This window comes from Heliangelus exortis, chromosome 2 (genome assembly GCF_036169615.1).
Source record: "Heliangelus exortis chromosome 2, bHelExo1.hap1, whole genome shotgun sequence".
NCBI lineage: Eukaryota > Metazoa > Chordata > Aves > Apodiformes > Trochilidae > Heliangelus > Heliangelus exortis.
In genome coordinates this window covers 104,552,842-104,570,906 of record NC_092423.1, presented here as the reverse complement: position 1 = coordinate 104,570,906, position 18,065 = coordinate 104,552,842, and the positions used below count along the sequence as shown (strand labels likewise).

Genomic DNA, 18,065 nt, shown 5'->3' with positions numbered 1-18,065 from the left:
TTAAACAATTAACTATTGGAAAGACAATCAGATTGATGTAAAATGAAAAGTAATTCAATACAACATTTGGGGAATTTTATTTCAGAATAAAGCATAACTAGAATATGAAACAAGCATTCAAAGTCAGAGAGAGAAGAAATTAAAGTGCTTGCTTTAGAGTAAATTAGAAACATTTTTCAAAGGTGTAGGAATACAACAAATACAATTGTGTGTGGTTCTTTTTCTTTAATGAAGAACAAGTAAATTTGATGTGTTAAAAATGCATCTTAAACCTTGTTCACACTAGTTGATCTCAACATGACACATGTAACTCTCTAAACCAGGTGTCTATAATTATACTGGAAGAACAAAGGATGAGGTAATTGCTGACTAGAAAACTTTGCTACAGAGTCACTTGACACCCCAGAAGTTTTCCCAACACTTGGTATCATCTTGTTCAGGAGGCCACCAATTAAAAGACAAATTCAAGGAGCAAAGGAACAAAACTCATGTCCACGTTTCTTTTAATTTTACTCAGAAATATAAAAGTGCAAGTTCTGTAAATTAACAACATTTACAGTACATCACAATAAATATGCCACTTTGTGACACCTAAAAGTTCTAGTTACTTGTTTGAAATGAGTCATATTGAGATAAAAACTGCATCAACATCAACAAAAATACCTGACCCCATAAAGATAGCCTTAACATATTAACAAGCAAGATGCATATTCCATTATTGCTATTAGACCATGCCTCCGAGTTCTAAAGTATAAAAGCTTATCAGTTTACACAAAATACAGTTGAAATTTTTCCTCATCACAGGCACAATCTAACATAAAAATTAATTTTGACATTTACAACATAGGAGATATTCTCCTATACGGGGAGGAAAAAAAAATCATTAATACAGAAACAGTTCTATTTCACTGATGAATTGCTAAATCCACAGAAAGCTGCAATTTGCACAGAGTTATATGAATATATAGTGTCTTTCCATACCCACTCCAGGCCCAATGAGAACAGGCCTTTTAGTAAATTTACTACAATTTGCTAGCTACCTCCAAGTATGCAGACCATAGATATCCCAATGCTAATTGCATGCAGGTGCTTTGTGTCCTCAACAGCCTAGTCTCACATTATATTTAAGCAGTGTATTTAAAAGTAATTTTGTCAACAACTGTACCATTTCTAGCTATTTACCCAGACTGGACTGTCTCTCTCATTGCAAAACATTAAAAGTCAGATAAGACAAAATAAGATTTCAAGTACATTAAAGCCCACTTTTAAAATTATTTGAACGATTTAAAATTATTTGAATTCTTAGTAGTTACTAATATACTATGTATTGTTTTCCAGTCAATACATCCTTGGAACATACTTGGACTGATAAAATAAAGTACACTCATTTGTGACTCAGTATTACTGCTAAATTTCAATAGAAAAAAGTGTACTGTCTGTAACACACCTCGATGATAGAAAAATAAAACTGCTTTTTTTAAGAGTCAGAGAATCTCTCCTCTCCTTCAGAAACTGTAAGAGAAGTCTGTAACTGCTCTAGGAATGCCTTTCATAGCAGAACTGTGTATTTCTAGAGAGAAGGAAGTGTCTCATCCATTTCATCTGGCCTACCAAATAGAGTATTACTTTTCTCCTTCATATCAGCCTTGCTTTAGATGTAACCTCAAAAGCAAATCAATGAAGGTTAGGCGTGGGCAAGGTCTAAAACTTTGGCAACATATTCTACAAAAAGGTAAGAGAAGAAACAAAAGCCAAACTTTAAGCTAAGGAACTGTTTAAGGCAACCCGACCAAAGTAAAGATAAGGCTTTTGGATAACTATTTCCAAGGACATCCAGTTTTCTTAGCTTTGCAAAATTAACATAATTCAACTAACTTTCTGGCCAGATTTCTATTCATAAGCTTCTTTTTAAAAAAATTTACCTTCCCAGAATATAATAACAATATGAAACAGAAAGAGATACTACATATTACAGACAAAAGTAAAAAAAAGCTACAGGTAAGCACACAGCCAAGTATTAAAAATTATATGGTCACAATAAAAGGTTTAAGCTCTCTGAGGTATTTCAATATCTTAACACCACAGGTTTGGAATACAGTATAGAGACTTAGAATTGGTGTAACTACCAAAGTAGATTTTTGGTTTTCTGTTTTGTTTGGTTGGCTTTTTAAATACTTTTAAGGGTCACTGCTGTCAAGATTCTGAAGCTTGAATGAAAAGTATTTTAATTTATTGTATCTGTCCTATGCATTTAAAAATAATATTCCCTAATGTTAGAAGCAGGAAAAAAACGTGTCCACACTGTAACTGTATGTCAAACCAACTGTTTGGCTGGAATGTACCAGAAGCAAGAGATCCTAAATATTGACATAATTTATATCACAAGCATAAGCGGGGTTTGGAGGAGAGGAATGAAGAACAGAAGGGGATGTGAGGTTTACAATTCACACATTAGTCATCACGAAGTCACTGACAAAAGCCCCTAAAATTCAGGAGAATCTGTTTTTTGTGGCTGAACAGTTTCCCTCCCACTGTGTACAGGCTAATGCCTGAAGAACAAAAAGTTTCTGCCCATCCCAGATTTCAGCATTTACACCAATTATTTTTATTGTATTTCTCTAATCAAAACAGAAATGCTCCTCTTGGTACATTTTAGATTTAGATTTATTTTAAAAGGTAAAAATCACACTTGCCAATATTGTTGAAGGGCATCATGTGTGCTTATTTAGGATCACCTGCAGAGTTACAATTGTGTTCAGCTTGGTTTAAACAAAATAAAAACTGAAAAGTTAAAAACACAAGGTCACTTAACCTTCTTCCTTCTTGATTTACTTTTAATTTAAATTGTAATGTTTTCCTAAGCCATACCAACTCTGAGCATACTAGGAAACTGTCTCTGGCACAAGTGGTTTTCAGAAGAAAAGCTGGTCTTCCCAACAGCTTTCTCTTCTGCTTCATCTTAAAGTGCAGAAACTGTGGGAAATGGTAACAGGCTTCCTGTTCATCACTGTGGAACTACTTCCCTTAGAGAGGCTAAGGCTGCGTGTATGCGGACGTGCAATCTGTTCTCAAAGTCATAGCCAGAAAATTCCTCCTGGGGGGGGAAACAAAAGAAAGAAAAAAAAAAAAGAAAAAACAAAAGAAAAGGAAAAAAAAAAGAGAGAAGAAAATGCAAAGAAAAAGCATGTAACTATTACCTTCCTTCAATTTAGGATGTGAAGATAATTTTATTACTAATACTTGGGAAGTCACGTTACAAAAGAAACCAAAGAAAAGTGAACTGGAGACTGTGTGTTGCAATATCCCCCCGTTAGCTAAAGCAACACAATTATTACAGAAATTCCAAGCTGCTGGAGAGAGCAGAAAGCTCCCATTTCCAACAGGCTGCTTGGATCCCATGAAGAGAACCTGGAAAGTTCTGCAAGTCCAGAAGCTCTAGAAAAATCACAGGATAGGAACCAGGTGGAACAGACGAGGAGCGGGGGAGTTGTAATTTTCAAACTTTCTGTAGCCAAATCTTAGCTGAAAAATTTGGCAAGATTCTAACACTCCAGGAGAGGTCACTAATGTGGGTTTTGTGCTGACTTAAAAATACATATCTATGTAACTTACACAAATGTATATCACATACATTGATGTATATCTATCTATATGAAACATGTATACAACACAGATTATAGGGGAAGGACAGTGACATAGAATCACAGAATCAGCCGGGTTGGAAAGGACCTCTGAGATACATTAAGTCTTAACATCTACTTCCCCTGCCCCAAGACCTCAGTGCCCTCATCTCAGAAAATGTCTTAGTTTTTACCTTGGCTTGGAGAAGCAAGGTTTTGCCTCTTGGCACAGTCTACAAAAAGATAAACATCATGTTAGAAATTCACTGGAAATATTAGAGAAAATATCTTAAGTATATGGCCTGGTCAGTCCAGGATAACATCTCTTGCAAACAAGGTACAGAGGCAGACAAAAACCTCTCAGATTAGGAAACCAGAAATAGTAATGAGGCACCCAAGAAACAATGTATTATGTATTTCTAGTCTTCTACAAGAAAGGGGAATTTACAGCTTTAAATGCACATTGTTACTCATGATGATGAGCTACAACAATCTACAGGAAAACAAATGAGGCCACAGATAAATGACTAAGTCATCCTGCCCTGTAAGCAAAGTTTACACCATTACATTCAGTCTAAGTGTTTACACAAAAAAATGTGTAAACTTCTTGATGTAACCCTATTAAAATTTAATGAACTTGATTAGAAGTACATTTAAAATAACAAATATGATCCAGATGATATGGTAAATCAAGCATGTAAATATGAGTAATTTTAAATCTAAGTACATTTAATATGCTTTTTACACTAAAGTGCTCAGGTCTTTAATACACACATCCTATCAGGTATATTTGACTTATAAAATCCTATTCCTTTCTCTTTCTTAACCACTATAGAGCTCTCATATAACACCTCAGGTAGTAAATGTTATTTTCTATAAAAAGCATCCACCAGACTTTAATTCTAGCTCTTGCTTTTCCCCACCCCATCCCACTTAATTGAAGTCAAGCATCATTTATCTCCTCACTGAGTGCCACTAGAGGGAGTTTCTTCCATGTCCTTCACATACTAAGAGCTATCAGCTTCTCGGTTCCAAGCCGAGGCTGTTCAGTCCCCAAATACTCCACATGAAACACATTCAATCACTGTGTGCTGATAGTAAATGTAAAGCAGGGAGGAAGGAAAGACTGCTCCCCATATTGTCAAAAATCTTCAGATAACTACACTACCCACTACACTGTTAGTTGGCTTTTTTTTTTTTTTTTAGGATACATTTGACATGACCAAATTTAAATATAAAGATGGAAAAAAGAAAAAAAAGGCAGCAGAAACATTAACTGACTCAGACCTCCCTTACCAGGCTTCAAGGCCCAGTTCTAAGCTGCAGGGCAACAAAGTCTTCAAAGAAAATAATTTTTAAACATTTTCTAGTTTTATACTAGATGCTCTCTTTAACAGGAAGGTTCAGCTCAGATCATTAAATCTGCAGAGATTAAAACCAACTGAAAACAAATTTAAGGATGTGAGATACTATCAGTCTGCCTGCTTTATACACTACATATGATGATGTGGGGGTTCCAGTTGTCACTCAAACTGCTTCCCCTAACTTGCAGTCTGAGTCAGGAAGACTTGGTGGCATAAACTCCAAGTAGCAGTGTTGGGCATTTGAAGAGGGAAGCAGCACCAAGAGTGGTGCAGACATTGCCCTAGTTTAAGATTGTCTGGGTTGCCTAGGAGGCAGGGGATGTGCAAAGACCTAAACAATCAAATGTGTCATCAATCAAGCCACTTGGACAGTCTGAAAGCCAAGTGGATTATTTTCTTCTTGCCCCTGAGTAAGAAAAACCTCACTACTCAGACTGAGAGCCAAAATGCCACCACGTACAGTTCTAATGGAATTTAGATGACTAAAATCACATTACTTATCATCCCCCTGAAATGAAATAGTAAAATGGCATCCATGGCTTCAGTCCAGCTAGGTTTCAAGATGCACTGACATGTGAGATTAGGAAGGTATCTGTCCTAAGAGTGGAGATAAATAATGCCAAAGCAAAAAGACTCTGATAAATACTGTACCGTTCCAAATATAAGTTGGATCCCCCAAACATGGGGCTATTTCAGGAAGGTACCAGGTACCTTAGAGAGGATAACTACAAGTAATCTTTGAGTCTGAACAGCATCCAACAGGAAAAACATTAAGAAAAGGATCCTAGGAACTAAACACACTACATATCACCTCCAGGTAACAAAACCCTGCCTACCCAAGGCATTCTTGCCAGGCCACTGCTGCCACCAGCAGCAGAACACTAAGGCAGGAGAAGGAGAGAGGTTTTTTGTGTCTTGATTGGCTACACAAGTATTTCCATAGCCCAGTACTTATACATGTACTGTTTCTGTAAGACACATGAGAAAAAATGTGACAAACATGACATAATCAGAGATGAAAAGTCAAGCCTCTGTAGTGTTTTTTTGGAGTAAAGCACTAGAAAATAATAAAAACAGTGTGGTGCAACACTGCAAATTCTTGTTTTACTGCTTGCTGTAGGTTTGCAGTCATGTTCATTTTACTGCTAGAGAAAAACACCACTAATGGTCAGGTATATAACAGCTACCCTCAAAAAACTCAAGAGTCTCAGGCTCTGTTTTTTCATGTAAAAATAAAACCTGGACTTAACAAATCCAGTAATTTCAGTGTTATCAACAAATAACAAAACTCCTCACCATGAGCTTAGAGCTCTTGGTACCAAAAAAATTAGGACATTGTTACCTAAAGCCCATTGCATCTCTTGCAATAAGTTTGTTTATAGTAGGTACAGAACAAATTTTTAAAACTTTACATACATTACCACTTATAAACCTTGTTTCACTGCTTGTATAGAGTTATGTTAACTCCCCACCATAATTTCAGGAGTTTAAAAATAGGTTCCACTCTTACCTCTGGATTGTCTAGCAGAAGACAGCCAAGTTCATAGCAAGCATACGGCTGGACGTACAAATTATTTTGACGGCACAGTTCATCTTTAGCAGCTCGCTGAAAGTACTATCAAAATTAAAATAAAAAGATTATTTAAAAAATACAGTAATACATTAAAAATCACTGATAATTCAGAAGTACTGTTTAACTTTAAGCACTAGAAATTAACCCTAAGCTAAAATAAGAATATATTAGAGATTTCCACTTGAAGAGAGTCTTTAAACAAGGACCCACAGGTTTTTACTGACATTACTGTATGAAGGCAAAAAGATTTGTTCAGATTTTTACCAAGTAATATATTGCCTGTTTCCAGAGATTTCCAACTCTATATTGAAAAAAAATACTAGATCTAACAAGGAACTTTAACATCACAGATAAAGTACCCAAGTTATTTAAGGTATGCCTGAGAAAAGCAGGAAAAAAAAAAAGATTAAGACATCATGAGCTCCCTAAATGTAAAACTCATTCTCTATTGGGGAGGAAAAAATTTGTGCCTACAGATCAAAGCCCACAGCTGTGGCAAAATTATTCTTTGCTATGTGGTAATAATCAAACTTCTCAGTGTCTAATAGGTCTGGAGCAAATCCATGCTTCTGAAAGCCCAATCTCCAGGATACATTTTTTAAAAGTTGACTTTTCTTTGTTGGACAAAGAGCCATGGACTTCTCCATTCTTCTTCACAGCTTTTTCTTAATTCTTGCTCCTACAAGCCACTTTAGGTACCATGTTCAATCAACATAGCCAATTACTTCTACAGCACTGGATGTAGTGAAGACAAAAAGAATATTTTAAAAGAACCTGACACACTCTGTGGGAATTCAAAGAACAGTGTGAATAACAGCACTGAAAACATCTGCTTAACATTCTTAGTCAACAATATTTAGTGTTTAACAGAACAGATCATAAAGTAGGATTAATAGTGTAAATTCTCATTTTACATCTTACCTGAACAGCATCTTCAGAATTTCCTAAGCATTTGTGTATGGCACCGAGAAGCAAATTCCTCAAACCAACAGCAGATGAATCATCAACATCCTGACAAGCTTAATTAAAAAATTTCAGTAAACAAACAAGATGGATATAAATCCTTCCTCACACAGAACTGTGTTCCACGGTGACTTTTAGTCTGATGATTAAATTTAACCAGAAAAAGGAGATGCTAGTCACATTAATATAAATCAAAGTAATTTGGTTTCTTTTAAATACAACCCATTTTCTATGAACCTCAAACAATCTGTCACTTGTGAGAAAAATTCCGAACAGGAATGAATGGGCTGAAGTCCAAGGCAGTTAACTGTGCTCTTCTCACAAGAAGAGAATTAATTTCTCTACTGGTTCTTTGAAATATCCACAAAAAAAGTTGAGTTAGGAAACAACCACCTCCTTCTGGTGTTAGAGAAAACTGGGTTGGTCCCAGGTACTGAAAAAAATACATAGTCGGAGTTAGAAGGAGCACAAGACAAGCAGTTCAGACAAAGCTGATTTGTTCTGTGACAAAGTGACAGATGCACAAGAATCTGTACTAGACTTAAAAGCAAGGCTAGGGTAATTCTGGCATCACAATTATGAATGCTGATGAGAGGATAAGGCTTATTTGCCAGACCTTAGATGGTTCACAATCCATGGACAGACTGTCCCTTGGCTGAACAGTGCTCTGTTTCCCAAAAAAAACCTGAATCATGCCACACGTAACCATCTCTACATGAATCAGGCTCCATTTTTATCCAGCTTATTAGCACCAGCTCTGTTCATCAAGCCCAGCTCCAGGACGTGCCATTTGCACTTGTCTGCACTGTTTCCTCCAGAAAGGCCAAGGTACAGGGAGGCCTGCAGGGCTTTTCATCCCTTCAGCAGGAGCTGAACTGCTGTGCCTGGAGCAGCAGAGCTCTTCCAGCCTCACATTCTGCCTCGTCTCATAAACCCTGCCAGATCCTGACTAGGTCTGCATTCACAACACAGTTAATTCCCAAGCCAAATGAGCCACCTACGTATAACTAGGAGTTGGCTGTATGAAGTATTTGGACTGTACACAATACACACTCCTGCTTGTATTGCCAGTCTCAAGCTCTTGGCATTTTACTAACAGAGATACACGTGGATAACAAACTAAATCCTTTCTTTTTAAGTCCAGTCCTGAAGAAAAGCCTGGAAACTCACCTCAGCGAACTACACTCCAATAGTTCAAGAGAAGAGAAAGTAAATAACAAAAAAATTGTCAATAATTTCCTCATTCTTGAGAAACATGTAAGGCACAGCAATCTGTTTCTCACTGTGCAGAAAATCTTCAGCTAGGGATTGCTGATGCAGACACATCTGTCAGCATCATACCACACAAGAAGAGTATCTCTGAATTTTAATTTATACTGCTATTTCACACTAAAATCTGCACCACTGGCTAGAAGCTTATACAAGGAATATCTAAACTGCTTCTGAGAGTGTGGGAGAACTACATACTCTTCACAAACTCTAAAGCTGGTTGTTCTGAAGGAAAACAACAGAAAAAAACCCCTTAAAAGTAAATCCAATTTTAAATCCTTCACCAATAGCTTTGGGACTAGAAAACTTGGGATCTGAATGTGGCCACTGCCAAACAATTTAAAAGAATAAATTATCTTAAATTAAAATGAGAACAAAACCCCAAAACTAGTCATGACGCTCAACTGGTGGTTCTCTCACTTAACACAAAAATCATGTTCAACGTCCGAAAGTTCACAATTACAGAAAAAAGGAAGTATCTCAATGGCAGGTATTTTTGTGGTTTGTTTTCTAAATGAGCAGCTAATTATATGAAACTGGTTGCAGAATGGAAACAAAAGGGAAGGAGGGGAGGAGGGAGGTGTACTGAAAACTTCATTATAAATTTTGTTATCATGAACTTCATGTGACAGGATCCAAAGACATCTGGAGACTAATGAAGAGGTAACCATAAAAAGTTCCTTTCACCCCTAAAATGGTCCCAGCAGTCAAGATAAACAGAACCCTTATGTTATAAATGACCTGACAAGTTCATTATTTCCTCTCATAAGAAAACTTGTGGAAATTAGTTGGTAACTTTTTAGTTTATTTTGTATCTAGGTTTAAATGAGTTAAATTTTGCTTAGTGACTCTGAACAGTAACTTTTACACAATTGTTTCACATTAAACAATGGACAAACACAACAGATGAACTGCCTTGTTGCATATGGTTGGCTTTCTTTTTAAACTTCTCCTAAAAAACCCACAGAAATGGTAAAAAAGAAGCATTAAGCTGAACCTTAATGGGTCGTTATTCCATTGTTACTCAAACTGTTTTGTTATCACACGTGCACACAGGTTTAAATTTACATACTGCAACAATCAGCTACTCCACAGAACAGAAGAAAAAATTATACACCTAATTTTAAAAAGTAAATAAATAAATCAAGGAATTATGTTATACCTTGGCTCATATGCTGCAAGTTTGAGAGGGAACAGTTTGGAAGGGCTTTCCATAAGTACAATACTTCAATGGATGCCAGGACACAGAGCTCTTTGGTTGGCATTTGTTTTCTAAATCTATCTGCCTGCAAAGTAAGGATAAAGAGGGAGGAGAAATCTGTCATCTGTCCTTTTACAGGAAGCATAATATTCACAAAAAATGTATCAAAACCAGAAATTCTGTTTCATGAAAGCATCCAACAGTTTGTATGAAAACAAGGTGGGTGGCAACTTAGCTTAAAGACTTTAAGACTAAATAGCAAAATCTTTCAATTAATTTAAGGGCTTACATATTGACCAAAATTAAAGTTACATTCTGTGCAGCCTAGATTTGTTTTGCTATATTTCAATACTCCACGTACAGACTGACTGGATGCTGACACAGTAACATGTATAAGCTCATCAGTTGGGAGGTATTTCCTAGACAACTCCTAGATTCCATGAAGCACTGAGGCTTTGACAAACAAGGCAAGATAAAAAGGAGTAAGAAAGGCAAAGCTAGAAGGAAAATTACCAAAGCAGTATCATGTATTTTTATCTTCAACAATTACCTTACTTGTAAAGTGAATAGCTAGTTCACATTTCCTTTGCTAAGTTCTTAAAATACATGACACTATTGTTTTTCCATCTGAATCCTTCCCACTAATTCTACAGAAGAAACATGGGAGAAAACAGATGCATCCTTCAAAAATAAATACTGGTAAAGAACCCAACAGAATTACTAAGTGTAATTACTGTACTGAAACAGGTCAGCCTAGGCTAAACCAAACCTTTTTCACTGAAAACTGTTCAATCTGGTTGTTTTTTCTTTTGAAAAGCTTCTGAACTTCCTTGAACACATTCTGGGCACCTCCAACATCACCAGTGGCTCCTTGACACACTGTAAGAACACAGAAACAAAAGTTCCTTGATACTACTGGGATATGAAACACTAAAAATTAAGCTGAGATGTCATACAGTCACAGGAAAACATACATTCACTTGCAGAAAGCATCTAGGCAGGGCATTTGACAAACACACAAATCCCAACTCTCCCAGGTACCCCCAGTGATCACTAACAAGTCGTTACCACCCAGCCTCCAAGGATTTATTAAATCTTTGGAACACACTGTTATATGACCTGTCACTACACTGACAATCATTGCTGCATCTGCCTTTAGAAGGAGAAAGAAAATATTTACACACACGTGTGCAGGCAAGAATACAGGATATGACCAAACAAAATTATGTAAGTTGAGCCTGGCATAAAGCTGCATAAGCAGCAGGCAGTCTGGATGGCAAAGCACACACCAGTAAGTTTCCCAAAACAAAACAGTGCCAAAACCTTATCACATCACTGATTTGTCCCTTCTCTGACACAATGAATATACCCACCTGCTGTTAAATAAGCATAGTAGCACTGGGACCACCTGGATTCATTTTTAAGCCTTTCAAAGGATTCAAATGCATCTTTGAAGTTCATCTCTATCATGCTGCACCAACCTAAAATAAAAAATAATTTAACTTCAGAGGAAAGTACAGTAATTCAAATTTGATGTCAATATTATCAAACACACATTCAGTGACAATAGCTGGAGCTGGTTTTAAAATCATGCAGTAACTGGAAAAGTTAAAACCAAAACAAATCAATGACATACATTTAAACTTGGTCTAAATTTACTGGGAAATATCCAACTGTAAGAGTCCATACAAAACAATGCATCTACTTCAGAGCAACAATTAAACTATACAGACAAAGGTGGTCTCTCTCATTTTCATTTAAATAGTGTATTTTGCAGGGTGCTAAAACTTGGAAAGCTACTACTTGCACCCTTATTTCCCCCCCACTGTGACAAAATCCCTGAATAACACACATGTAAATCTTGTAGCAACAGATCTCCACTCAAGACCTGCATGCAAATTAAAAACATACTGCATGCTACTTATAGAAGGAAATAAACATGAAATACAGGTCTTGGCATCAAAATGTTTAGGGTTTGGCACCAAAATGTTGATTCTACAGACAAATCAGGGGAACTAATTTCCCATTTTAAACAGTATTCTGAAAATTAACAGATTGCCCTTCTTTCTATAGCTTACTCTGGTTTTGCATCACCTTGTATCCACAGAAAACTTGAAAATTATGAAAAATTGTTGAAATCTTTCTATGTTGAAAATTGTTGAAGATAGGATTATTATCATAATCCATCCATGACAAAGTCCAGCACTTGAAAACCTTTTTTAAAATACTAGTAAAGAGAATTCAGTTTCCTTATTGAAGTTGCTAGTCTAAACTTGAAAGTGAGCTATTTATAGTATAAACATAACCAGCTTACCTATTTCATATAAGCAGACATGTTGAATCTCCCTTTGGTCTGTTGCAAGTTCCAAAGCAGTGTGAAATGAGGTCAAGGCACTATTGATTTGACACTAAGAAAAGCAAAACAAACCAAAACCAAACAACAAACTCAGATGTCTTAAATTCAAAATGTGCTGGATAATTCAATTTTGATAAAGAAAACATTCAGATTTCTGTTAAAAGGCACTTAAAAATAACTATATAATTTATATATACCTTACAGATTGCAGCCTTACAGATTGCAGCATCAGATTTGGTTAGATGAAAGAGGCACAAGATCCCACTGAGAGGAAAACTTCAAAATTAATTTCAGACTCCACATTGTTTTAAAAAAGCCAAAACCCACCACAGGCCTAACAGTTTGAAGGAAAAGGGCTAATACTAATTCAGTATACCAGCTCCACACTGCAATTCCTTTGGTCAGCTTCCCTCCCCCCATCTCTCTCAACCTCATTTACAACAAAGAAGCACCTTAAAGAAGTCCCATAGTGAGCAGATTTTCCCTGTTTTAACATCTAAATTTCATATTCATGATATGAAATGTAGTACAAAAGCCAAACTACAAGAGAGAAAGGAAGCAAAATTCACTCATATAAAATAAAAGATTTACATTTAAATGAAACTTGAGACAAGAAGGCAAACCATTTGCTTGCTAGGTACTAATGATCAGTTCCACCATGTGCAACGGTAAAAATTAAAACATATGTTAAGGAGCTTGCGCTGTAAAAGTCATATAAAAAAGAGAAATGTACAACTCAAAGTTTAAAGAGGGGAGAGGGGGATAGTAGAGATGCTTAATAATGTAGTAATGATCACCAAAACCCTACAGCCAGCTCAGATTATCTCTCAGCTTTAAAAATCTGTGGCTGTAGTAAGTCAAGTCTACTGGTTTTGTCCAGTAAGTTTTAAATAATCTCATTTCTACTCTTTTTTAGTCATTCCACCTTAAAAAAAATATTTTTAGCATCTGTCAATAAAGTTTAGCTTTCTGCACAATAAGGGTACATTTGATGTTTCATTTTCTTTATTCTGAACTATTTCACCTTTTTCTACATCCCTCAGTAATGATTTTAAGCCACAGTTATTAGAGAATTCCTAAATGTTGCATGACATGTAAGAAGATTAAAAAGCATACGAGATTACAAAAAAAATTTGATCAAATAAAAAAATAGGTTGCAAAAAAGATAGCAAACAGAGGCTGACAGTTTTCTAAAACCAGGAATGATAGTTCTTTGGACTATCTTAACTTCTACTTTTCCCAGTTTCAAATAGGACTTGTCCACAATAAACAGGGATGCAAATCAACATTGAATTAATTTTATACAGACACACTGTATATCTTGATATGTGGCCTATACCTGCTTTAAGAGTGTTCCTATACTTATGCTCACATACAATTACAGTAATTTATACAACAGATGAATCTCTAAAGCCATTCTCTGCTGAGTAAGCATGTAAGTGAAAGAAACCCTTGAAAAAGCAAACCTGTCATCTATGCAAGCATAACTGAATATAAAAATTCCAGCAAATATCTGCAGTAGTGTATCTTAAGACCAAACACATAGAGCTCTAAGGTGATTTTATTAGCTTTTCTTCTTTGCCTTATCAGGATAAACTATTCTAGTTGCTAAGGAATAACTTAAGTGTAAATTGCATCTATTGCATGAAGACAGCACAACTGCCAACAGCTGTACCAGAATAAACACTGTACACTTAGAAAAAAATCCAAACCTGTGATTAGACTAAGATGCTTCTTGGCATAACAGAAGAATACACTACACAGGAAGAGAGGTGAGTTTTAGTTGCCCTCAAAGTTACCTGAATGCCTGAACAAGGTACACCTTGTTTACTTTTGCAGAAGCACATCCTCACCATTAGACATTATTACACTGATCCTGGATCACCCCAAAATGACTTCCTAGAAATAAGTGTTATGAGCCCAGCCTTACAGCAGGAATGCAATAAAATCATGTCACCTTGAAACCTGATCTTTGTGTCAAGAAGTTTAAAAGCTCAGTAAATCCATGCTTTTTGAATGCTTCTGAGAAAAATGCAAAACATCCAAACAAAAATCTAAATATTTCATATGAAAGATAGCACTTTGCCTTTTAAAAAACTAAAAAACCTAAATATTTGAAAGCATAAGTAATTTAATTGTAGGGCATGTTATTCCACACAGTAACTAATGGGAAATGCATCACTGTCCACAATGCCATACTACAGTCTGAGGCAGCACAGGAAACACTGACCACCCAGTAATATCCAAGTCCAGTTAGTTGAATATTCAGTCTTCTATAATCCATTCCTCTGTCTAAATCTCTCAAATGCTTTGACATCTACGTAAGATTTCCTTAAGCATCAAGCTCAGTAAGTGTGTGTCAGGGACACCCCCCTTAATGATAAAAGTTTCTAGTCAGCTCCAGGGATTGTGACTACATGATGCAATATGAGTTTCTCCTCTTAATTTTAAAGATAAATTATTAATATTCATTTACTGTTTCAGAGAATTAACAGAAAGAATTATAAAGCTCTAAGGAGCCTGCAAGCATAGCAGCATGACTAACACTTGAAATTTATATTTTTGAGATTACACTTTTAAGTCCTTCAACTGGCATCATTCATGTCTCTCTTGGACATGACACAAAGAGGAAAAGAGATTAATCCATAAAATGTGTAGTATACAGAAATACATAACCATAAAGAGGATTACTAAAGCTAATGTGAGAACCATAATCTTATTTCCTGAGTTCAGTTTAAAACCAAAATCACTGCAGCCCACCAATTCAGCCTCTAGAGAGCTTATGGAACCAAGGTGGCTTCCCAAGCCAACACACTTTTCCCCTCCAAATTGATCCAAAATCTCAGGACACTTTCTCTCTCCCAGAGTTTCTCCATTCTCAATCAGCATTATGAATTTATAAAGCTTTAAAAAGTGGAAAATTTACACTAAAGAGTATTATACGGAAAGTAAGAAGCCTGTACTATGTATTACTTAAATATGACACAAAATCAAAATAGAGTGAAAGTAGGATTCTGTGTTTTATAACCTAGAACAAATAATTAGAGAGGCCAGGACAGTTCCTGAAAACAAACCTTGACGTTACACAAGCTCTGAAAACTTCTTTAAGACATCATTGTGACTTCATACCAGAAAATCCATTTAAGGCTTTTCCATCCTTACTGCCAGTCCACTGCCCTCATTCTACTTTTCCATGCCACACCCTCCCACCCCTAAATAAGAATGATACCACAGACACCAAGACGTCTACAAGAGGTAACCAAAAAACCAAGAATCCTTGTCAGCGTTCCATTTAAGCCTGCAATACCACTACAGATTTTCACCATCAAAGACACTGTAGCACACCTGAATGTACCACTGGTGTTTCTTTCAGCTGTCAGCTTTTTCCTTCAGAGCCTTAATATGCACCTGTAACAACTGACCTAGTTAAATCAAGCCTCAGAACCTGTGGGTTGTGGCCCATCCCTAGAGATTTCCCATTGTTTATATATACACACACTTAAATTTTTGCTTTATACCCTTAACTCTCCATATAAGGCTAGCAAGATATTTAACCATTTCTGAGCAAGATGCTTTTTACTACTTAAAAAGGCAAGAGATTTCTAAAAAAGTGCTGCTAATTAGGGAAAAGAAGAAAAAAAAAAGTAAAATTTCAAGCTAAAAAGCAGAAATACATAAGATTCAAAATATCACCTTTTAACACTGCCCTCTTCTCCCACATTACCACCATGCCCATCTTTCACTACTGACCATAATATGACACTTGAATCATCTAAATCAGTTTCAAAAGTAAACTGGTATTTATTAGCACAATTACAATGTGAGACAGCACACAGTAACTGGATGGCACTATTTTTATTTTCATGGTTAAAAGACAGACCCAAGGGTAGAGCTGGAAACTCTGGATTCCAGACACTATTATACTAATTACGTTTTTAAGTACCCTTTAGGCAAAAGCATAAAACAACACCCTCACATTTTTTTAGTGGCTAAAGCTTACATGAAGCATAATTAGTAGCTTTAGTGAAAAGTATTTCAAAGGCAGAAATAGTAAGACATTCACAAAGAAATACCTGTGAGGCTGGAATACATAACCATAAAATCACAAGTCAAGCACAGCAATAGCTATGTCCATAAAAACAGTCTAAGTGCATTATGTAAAAGTCAGAGAAAATGCTACTTTTAAGATGCTCTTTGGGAAAAGCAATCTTTCATCAGTCTAAAAGTGCAACCTTTAACTTTCCAGTACAATTTCATTCCAGCTTGCTCACATCCTCCCCTTTCCTTGACTCATTAATTTCAATAGTCTCCAAGCACTTTCAGATTTCATTTCCCAAAAATGTGAGTTTGGGAAAAAGTGTAAAGATAATTGGGCCCACCTTCATAGTACCTGTAAGGCTACTCTTTTAGAAAACTGAATTTATGACTTTTATTGACTAGTATTCATACCCACTTTCTGGCACTCAAAAGCATTATACATTCACATGCTCTTCATTTGTGTTTCATAGCCCTGCCACTGAGAAATCTTACTTTCTCCTCAAGTGCCTTCCTTGGCTATTTTCTCCTTTGTCAGATTTGTGTCTCACTGTCCAGTTTTGCATTACTGCTCCTGGCTTTTGAACAGATTCCCTGCCCTCATGTGTCCATGGCTGAACTATGTTCCTCATTGTTTCTTTTCCCCATGGGAAAGGGAAAACACACACATACCTATATACACATGGACACAAAAACCTCCTGCAGAAAGCTGAATATACCATCAGCTGCAAGTTACACAAAATGCATCAAAGGATTTATAAAAATCCAGTAGACTGAGTGGTAGTAGGGCCGAATACAACCCCTACAATGACCATTGCTGATATGTACTTCCAGAACACAAAAGCCCTTCTGTAAAACAAAATGTCAGCTGCCTTTCATCTATGTAAAATTAAATTATATCACAGAACTGTTAAGAGATGATAGATGTTAAAAATCTATAAAATACCTAAGTTTCAGCTCAAGGTGATTTTTTAAAAATGCATGTAGGTTAAAGCACAGGACTTCCTCATTTCAATAAACAATCTACAAATAATACTCCCATGCCTGATGGAAAGAATTTAAACCAGCCTGTGCATTAACAATTTCAAGAAAGGCCATATAAGCATCTCCCAGGCTTTGCAAGGGCTCTACTTACCCACCTTGGAGATGAGGCACAAATTAGGACTGAGAATATTCACTTGTACTGTAGAAGTATATGTGCACATCTGGTTCAGAATGTACTGCAAGACCAATGCCTGGATTTGAGACCCAGGTAACCACAGGTGTATTGTGCAGAAACCCACTGCAGCTCCCCATGCTGTCACCTGTCTACATCCACTATTACAGCAACATTTGACCAAATGAACCTTGTCAATTCTTAGCAGTATCTACAGAAGAGCTTGAGACATTGAACCAAAACCATCCAGAGACAGCAAAGCCTCAGTCACAGAGGCACCACTTAGAAGAAAGCACTGATGTGGGGGGGGAAGGGAGGAAGAGGTTGCTGAATGGAAAAGCTCTCATGCAAACAAATAACATGAATAGGAAAGGGACATTTTAATTCCTGTTAGCAATCAATAAGCTTTCTGCTGATTAAGGGTACAGCTATATCACACAATGCATGGCGTTCTGCCTGCCTAAGCTAACAAACCTCATCAAGATGGTCATGCTGTCTCTGGCAAAAACTATTTCCCTTGCAGATGAC

At 36.4% G+C, this 18,065-nt stretch overlaps 1 protein-coding gene across 1 annotated transcript in view; it reads right to left on the bottom strand.

Moving 5' to 3' along the window:
• Positions 1-486: 486 nt before the first annotated feature.
• TTC39C (tetratricopeptide repeat domain 39C) overlaps positions 487-18,065 on the bottom strand; it is a 38,105-nt gene continuing 20,526 nt past the window's right edge. Inside the window, exons 7-14 of the mRNA XM_071737369.1 lie at positions 12,305-12,398; positions 11,364-11,471; positions 10,760-10,869; positions 9,952-10,075; positions 7,479-7,576; positions 6,495-6,599; positions 3,815-3,853; positions 487-3,094 (exon numbers count right to left, since the gene is read on the bottom strand). Of these exons, the coding sequence (XP_071593470.1) occupies positions 3,005-3,094; positions 3,815-3,853; positions 6,495-6,599; positions 7,479-7,576; positions 9,952-10,075; positions 10,760-10,869; positions 11,364-11,471; positions 12,305-12,398 (768 nt within the window). The 3' untranslated portion in view covers positions 487-3,004. The remainder of the gene's footprint in view (positions 3,095-3,814; positions 3,854-6,494; positions 6,600-7,478; positions 7,577-9,951; positions 10,076-10,759; positions 10,870-11,363; positions 11,472-12,304; positions 12,399-18,065) is intronic.